Source organism: Myotis lucifugus, unplaced genomic scaffold (assembly GCF_000147115.1).
Source record: "Myotis lucifugus unplaced genomic scaffold, Myoluc2.0 scaffold_28, whole genome shotgun sequence".
Taxonomy (NCBI): Eukaryota; Metazoa; Chordata; class Mammalia; order Chiroptera; family Vespertilionidae; genus Myotis; species Myotis lucifugus.
In genome coordinates this window covers 4989477-4997245 of record NW_005871076.1, presented here as the reverse complement: position 1 = coordinate 4997245, position 7769 = coordinate 4989477, and the positions used below count along the sequence as shown (strand labels likewise).

General features: G+C 46.9%; 2 protein-coding genes across 2 annotated transcripts in view; one reads left to right on the top strand and one right to left on the bottom strand.

Moving 5' to 3' along the window:
• The window catches only part of EIF4EBP3 (eukaryotic translation initiation factor 4E binding protein 3), a 2167-nt gene extending 1334 nt beyond the window's left edge, over positions 1 to 833 (top strand). The window contains exons 2-3 of the mRNA XM_006086497.3: positions 166 to 339; positions 495 to 833. Coding sequence (XP_006086559.1) covers positions 166 to 339; positions 495 to 523 — 203 coding nt within the window. The 3' untranslated portion in view covers positions 524 to 833. The remainder of the gene's footprint in view (positions 1 to 165; positions 340 to 494) is intronic.
• A 901-nt stretch (positions 834 to 1734) lies between these two features.
• Positions 1735 to 7766, bottom strand: SRA1 (steroid receptor RNA activator 1; the record flags this gene model as incomplete). The annotated part of the gene is made up of 4 exons (XM_006086489.3): positions 1735 to 2171; positions 2294 to 2402; positions 3101 to 3306; positions 7598 to 7766. Coding segments are annotated over 4 exons (687 nt in total), but the record flags the coding sequence as incomplete, so codon positions are not given.
• Between the last annotated feature and the right edge of the window lie 3 nt (positions 7767 to 7769).

Sequence of the window (7769 nt, the reverse complement as noted above, 5' to 3'; positions counted from 1 at the left end):
GTGCTGTGAATGCTAATCACCTGAGATCCTGGCTGGACTGCAGAGCAGTAGCCCTTTAAAACACAAGGGAAATGTGACCCCCAAGGTCCCCAAAAGGCTTTCCGGGGCCCCAGACAGCTCTGTACCCAAGCTCCTGCCTCTTACGTAGCCCCTACCCCTTGACAGGCACCAGGATCATCTACGACAGAAAGTTCCTGCTGGAGTGCAAGAACTCACCCATTGCCCGGACACCCCCCTGCTGCCTCCCTCAGATTCCCGGGGTCACAACTCCTCCAACAGCCCCATCCCCCAAGCTGGAGGAGCTGAAGGAACGGAAGGAGACAGAGGAAGAGATACCCGGTAAGGAAAGCAGGAACTGACTTAAAATTAAGAAATACCTGAGTCCAAATACCCTGGTTTAGAGTGGGGGTTCAAGTCTGAGTGGTTTCTGCACTAAAGCTGAGTGTGCAGACCCTCAGCCCAGCAACCAGTCCTCCTGCCTTCTCTCTCTCCAGATGACGCACAATTTGAAATGGACATCTAATCCAGTGCAGATGACCTGTGTGTGGAGTTACAGGAATCCCTCATGCTGCCGCTGCCACCACCTCTTCCTGGGGTATCCAAAGACCAGCTGGCCTCATCTAATCTGGGAGTGCTTGGCTCTGGGCCTCCCTTAGTTCTGAGGCAGCTAGACCAAGGATAAGGAGTGGGCACCTTGCCAAGCCCTTAACTCTACTTTCTGTTCGGTTTGTAGGCACTCCTCTCAACCCCCAGCCTCCCACTCTCAGGCTGAGGCGAGGATTGGGGGAATGGAGTATGTCACTGTCTCACTGCTTAGTAAATATTCAAAGAAATGCCTTGGCTCCAATGTTCTCAATGCTGATCCTCCCATCCCAGCCACACAGCTGAGGGCCCCAGCAGACCTGGTTAGGAATAGAGGTCCAGTTACTTCCCAATTCAGATTGAGCCCACTTCCAGAAGCAATTAGAGCCTGTGGCAGGCTTATGGGGGCAAGCTACAGAAGCTATCAAATCATAAACAGCACTAGCCTGACCCCTGCCAAGGGCTGTTCCAGCCTTTCCAGGAAGCAGCCTTCCTAAAATCAGGCCTCTCCCGACTCCTCCCTCCGTCCATACCAAACCAGGAAAAAAGCACTGCCCTAACCTTTTAGCCACCTCTGATCTCCCCATGCCTCTTCTGCCTCCCAGTTATAAATACCAATTCCAGTCTCCTTATTCCAACACTGAAAGCCTGTTCTAGACCTTCTCACAGGCCCCCTCGACTCTGTTGTCTTCAAAGAATAGACCTTAGAACCCACATTGAGGCCCAAACTGAGGCAGCAGCTAATTTCTAAGTCAGATAGAGTCATAACTATATCCCCCTCTCCCAAGAAAAAAAGTCATGATCCCATATTTCAGGAATGTGGTCTTTTTCTCCTCCAATGTATTTAGCTATGTTCTAATATCTGATTCTAATCTCTTGCATACTCAAGAGTGATACAGTGCAAACAAGGCAATCTTTTCTTGAGGGAAAATTCTCCCCATGCTATTTGAACCTCTGTTCCCATGCTGAAATGAAATCATACAAAGATAGGGTTACTCAGCCCAGCAAGGGATATGCGTTTAGTTCTGATTTGGGAAAAAGTGGCAGACAGTAATCTGGTCATGCCTAGTAAGGCCATTCATGATGAATGGAGGAAGAACAGAAGCTTGCAGGGTGCAGAGCGAGCCACAAGTGACCAGTTTGGCATAAGAAGGGTTTCTCTCCTAACCAGGGGCCACACTGAGATGTTTTTATTGAAACATATGTTAGAGAAGACAAGTGACCACGCTGTGGCCTAGATGGGACCTCTTCCCCCAGAGGTGGGTCAGGCCAAGGGAACCCAACAGGGCAGACAGTCTCCCAAGTGCTGAGGGCGCCAAGTGAGACAAGGCCTCCCACGCCAAGGCATAGGAGATGGTGCGAGGTGAGTCTGGGGAACCCACAGGATTATGGATCCTGTTCTGGTACGGTCTGGTTCTCAGATGTGGCTGCAGCTTTCTCTTCATTAGCCTCCTCCTCTGAAGACAGACTCCTCTTTTCTGCAATTAATCTTTTAACTCCCACCATCCACTGACTGACTTCAGTCACATGGTCAACCATGAGTGAGCGGTGGATGTCATCTGCTGCATCCCACTGGTGCCTTGAAAGCTCTGAGGAGAGAGAGAAAGAGGCTGAGCAAGCAGTCTGGGCAATAGACACCTCCCACTCCTCCCCTCAGAATCTCACTACCTATTCCAGCTTAGCCAACTACGGCAGGATAAGGAACTGATACCTTGCACCAGCAGAGCCATCCTCTTCTTTACAGGCGTTGACAGCTTCCCTCCAGCCCACTGTTCTTGCAGCAGAGCCAGGCGTCGGCTGATGTCATCACATACCTGCTTCTGAGAGACAGAAAGCCCTGCAAGTCAGTTCTGCCACAACAGGGGCAAAGGAAACCTAGCACCACATAGGAAGCACCTGCTTTCTCTGGCCCAGGAACTTTACACTTAATCTTAGCGTTCTGGTTCTGTACCCAAAGATTAGAGGCCCACTAAGAATTTGATGAAACTTATAGATCTATTTTCAAGAAAAATGCATGTAAGGTGAGAATTTTAAGCTTTCTTAGACGCTCAAAAACTCATTTTATAGTGCTACTTTACAAATAAGGAAACTAAGACCCAAACAGGTGAAAATTACTATGCTACTTTCCTTTAAGATTCCTCAAATCCCTTGTCTCCAGAGAACTTAAACACTATAGACAGAAAAAGAGGGTTTCCCTCCCTCCCGGAACACAAAATTAGCAAGGCCTGCTCTGAATGGCCTAGAGGTATCATAATCAGGCTGCTGATCACTAATGGGAGTTAAATTCAACTTTCATACCCACAAGCCTCTTCTGACTGGTCTCGAGAAGTGCCTTGAACCCTCCTGAAACCCTGTGTTTATTTTTCTGGGAAGGCCTTAGATTCCAAAGGAGTCCATAACTTGAAAGGGTTAAGAGCCACTGCCCATAGGATCGCAGGGTCTACCTTTGGGAGCCATACCTGCATCTGGCTGTCAATAGGAACCCTCCCCATCATCCCACCAGAGTGCCAGGGTTTACCTTCGTGTGGCCACGACAATCATCCAATGCCTGTTCCAAAGGTCTCAGCACATCTTCCAGCAGAGTCTCACACTCAGTGACTGGAAAATCTATGGGATCCACAGTGGAGGCAGGACAACTCCCCACAGCTGGGGGCCTAGAAGCTGTACTTGAAGGAGGTGGAGGCCCCATTGGGGAGGGCCCAGGAGAAGTCTCTGAGGTGGGGACTGAAAAGGTAAAGCAGGATCAAACAAACAGGCATAGCTGCTGAAATAGTTTGTAAGAAGCTCAACTCTCTTGAGACAACTCATTCACTGAAAAATACATATTTATGAAGTCCCTACTATGTGCCAGACAATGTGTGAGGCACCAGTGAGAGTAGTAAACCAGGCATATTAGGTTCCTGATATCAGAGTTTAAATTCTAGAGGAAGTGGGGGGTAGGGGGGACAAGAAAAATCACCAAATTATGTTGCGTGCTACAAAGAAAATGGATCAAGTGAATAAGAGGAATACAGGGACCTACCTAGAAGGGCACCTAATTTTATTCCAGCCCACCCACAATGTGACATTTGGCAAGTTACTTTTAACCTCTGAGCTTGGGTTCCTCTTCTATAAAATGGGGATATTACCATAATAGCACTTACTTCAAAGTTTCAGTGATGATTAAGACTATAGATATAGGCTCTAGCCAGTTTGGCTTCGTGGATAGAGCGTCAGCCTGTGACTGAATGGTCCCCAGGTTTGAGGGCTCGATCCCCAGTAGGGGGTGTGCAAGAGGCAGCTGATCAATGATTCTCTATCATCACTGATGTTCCTATCTCTCCCTCTCCCTTTCTGAAATAAATAAAAATATATTTTACGAAAAGAATATAGATACAACTGCTAGATTAGTGTGTAGCAAAAAGCACTCACAAAGTTAAGAACTAATGGATGAGATAGATGCAGCCATGAAAAGTTAAAGGAAACAAGAACTAGATAGAGGTAAGGGCAGTGCCCAAGAGGCAGGAAAAGTCAAGATGTTAATTCTGTATGCTCTGAAAAATTGATGAGAATAGGTCAAGAATGGAGGCGGGGACACCAATTGGGAGGTTAATGGAGTAGTGGTCCTGGAAAGAGAAGAAGCTGGCATGGACTCGTGTGAAAGACTAGAGATGAGGAGAAATGGAGTGGTCAGATTTACTTAGGAGGGAGACACAACAGGACTTGGTGGATTGGGGGTGAGGGAGAGGAGTCAAAGATGACTTGGTTTCTGACTTGAGTAATGGGATGGTGGAACCACTACAGAAAAAGACTAGAGGAGAAAGACCAAGAATTTAGTCTTAGGCATCAACATCCACATGAAGGGGGTGGAGGTCCCATATGGAGGAGGGGGGTCAGGAGAAATCTCTGAGGTGGGGACTGAATAATTTGGCCTCTGTTTCTTGACCTCCTCACCTTCAGTGATCATTTTTTCCACCCTACCTCGGCCTCATTCCCCTCTGCTGTGTTCCCAACAGCACTGAACCATCTCCAAAATCTGATCACCCCTCCTACCCTTCCAGCTCAGCTACTCAGATTTAACCAGACATTAAAATCGCTGCCTTATAAACACTCTTACCTCACTTAACTGTCCCATTTTCCTGGTAAACACAACTTGCCTACACTTGTTGGGAGGAAAAATAAAACCATGCTGAGGAGTTAACACTTTAAATCCATGACTACAGCCCTAGCTGGTTTGTCTCAACGGATAAAGCGTTGGCCTGTGAACTGAAGGGTCCCGAGTTCGATTCCAATCAAGGGCATATGCCTAGGTTGCTGGCTCAATCTCAAGTGGGGGGCGTTCAGGAGGCAGCCAATCAATGATTCTCTCTCATCGATGTTTCTATCTCTCCCTCTCACTTTCTCTCTGAAACAAAAATATATTTTTAAAAAATTTTTAAATAAATAAATCCATGGCTACAGATTTCAAAAGGTATCCAATGCTGCTTGGAAATCCTATACTTTGCTCATTTTCCCACTCTTTGGAACAACTATTTTCACATCTTACCTCCTCTAAACTTTCTACCCTGCCCCCTTCTTTACCCTTCCCTGCTGTCTCTCTACTTCTGATCCTGCCTCATATTTCACTGAGAAAGTAGTCATTCAACAGGAACTCTTATATTCTCACTACCAGTTCTAACTCAACCACATTAGTGGCCTCTTTCTTCCTCTTTCAATAGATGAAAGGTCTCTGCTCCTAACAGAGGCCATCTCTCTAGCTGAACTTTGCACCCAGTCTCTCTTGCCTTCTGCAATTATCCCCTTTCTCCTGCACCATTAGTTCTCCCTCTCAACTGCACCATCCCATCTGCACAAAACACACCAAAGTATACTACCTTAAAAACCCTCCCTTACCTCAAATTCCATCTTCAGGTACCCACGCCCTTTCTCATCTCTGCTTCAAGCAGAATTTCTTGAATGAGTGGGCTATAGTTACTTCTCGCTCTTTTCACATTCTCTCATCCCATCCCAGCAGGATCTCTGCTCTCATCACTCCACATACTGCTCTTAGGGTCATCAATCATCACTATGTACATCAAAACTAGCAGTCCCTTTTCTCTTACTTGATCTCTCAGCAGCATTCATCACAGTTAAGATTTTACTCTCTGGCCTGGCTCAGTGGTTGAGCATCCAGCAATGAACCAAGAGGGCACTTGCCCAGGTTGTGGGCTTGATCCCTGTAGGGGGTGTGCAGGAGACAACAAATTGATGTTTTTCTGTGTATATCCCTCTCCCTTCCTCTCTAAAATAATTAAAATCACACAAAAAAGATTTTACTCTCTCCCAGAATAAATTTTACTTTTCTTCTTCTTTGGCTATTTCTCAATCTCCTTTGCTAATTCCTTCTCTACTCAATCTTGAAATGCTACAGAGCCTTAGGGCTCTGTCTTAGATCCTCTTTAGGCCTCTATCCACACACTTTCCCTAGGTAACTTAGTCACATCCATGACATCAAATCTGATCCATATCATGGTGACTCATTTCTGTAATTCTGGCCTATACCTCTCCCCCAAAACAGCAGCCCAAATTGAACACGGCCAAGACTGAAAACTTGCTTTCCCTTCCCACGCCCCCCAAACCACTATTCTCTAGTCAGTGAACAATACCAGCCAACTCCTCAAGCAAAAATTCAGTTACATTGATTCTCCTTTCCCTCACCTACCCACTCCTACTGACTTTCTCCAACACATCCCATATCCATCCAGTACCTACCACCTCCAGTACTCCCATCCTTGTCCATCATTAAATCTTGCCTATGTTACCATAATAGTCTCTAAGTTTTCCACTTCTTCCCTAAATCTTCCACACAACAGATACAGTGATATTTTTTTTAATGTGAATTAGTCGGTGCTTCTCAGTCTGGGAAGATTTTGCCTCCAGGGTAAATGTGTGAAGATACCATTAGCTGTCCCAACTAGATGGGTGCTGCTGGCATTTAGTGGGTAGAGGCCAGGGATGCTGCAAACATCCTACAGTGTACAGGACAGTCCCTCACCACAAAGAATTATATGGCCCCAAATGTCAATAGTGCCAAGGTTAAGAAATCCTAGCTTACCTCATTCCAGTGTTACAGTGTGGAAATAGAGGGGTGCTGAAAGCGCTGAATCTGAGCCTCTTCCTCAGGGCCACACCCCCACCTATTGGCATGGGAACTGCTCAGGGGAAAAGGCAGCCCTCTTCTATTTTACACTTTTCAATGGCTTCCAACTTTACATAGATTAAAATACAAACTCCTTATCCTGGCTTACAAAGCCAACTATGACCTGGCCCCTGCCTACTTTTCTCTATCCCTACCCACTGTGCTCTAGCCAGTCTCTGAATTTGCCAAATGTGTTCTCCAGGCCTTTGTACTAGCTGTTTCCAATGCCTGGAATGCTCTGGCACCTGATCTTTGGGTAGATAGCTCTTAATCATCATTCAGATTTCAGCTGAAGTGTCAGCCCCTCAGACACCTTAGTTACCTGGTCACTCTCACATCACTTTTATTTCTCTGCAGAGCCCTTGCCACTATTCATTTGTGTATCTCCAAAGCTATAGTGTGGACTCCATGAAAGCAGAAACCTTTTTGTCTTCTTCATTGTTGTCTAATTCGCCCACAAACAATGCCTGGCTCACAGTTGGTGCTCAGTAGATGATAATGAATAACAAGTCAAGTCTGAGATGCTTATTATATAGCCAGGTGAAGATGTAGAACAGACAAATGGATATATCACTATGGAGTTCTGGGAAGAGATCAGGGTAGGAAATAAAATTTGAAAATAATGTGAGAGTAAAAACTACATCAAAACCATAGGTCTGATGAGATCACCTTGGATGAAAGCATAAAGAGAGTATTTGAAACCAACGTACCATTTATTGACCTGGGCAGTAGAGAAGGGGCTCAGAAAAGGGCCTGCCCCGAGGCCCTTTCTGGGGCTCCAACCTCTCACCGCGGGACAAGCTTATCCCCGGCACCGCCCATTCTCGGCCGGCCTCTGCGCCCTGGGCCCCCACGCACCTCTGGGGGCTCCATCCTGGGGAGCGGCGACCCTCTTGGTCAGCGGGGTGCGCTTGGGTCCGCCGGCCTGGGTCTGCAGCCCATAGGAGAACTGCGGCGGGTCGTTCCAGCCGCGCTCCTTGTTGCCTGCAGGGGGAGGCGAGTGTAAAGCCAGCCCAGGGGGGCCGGAGGG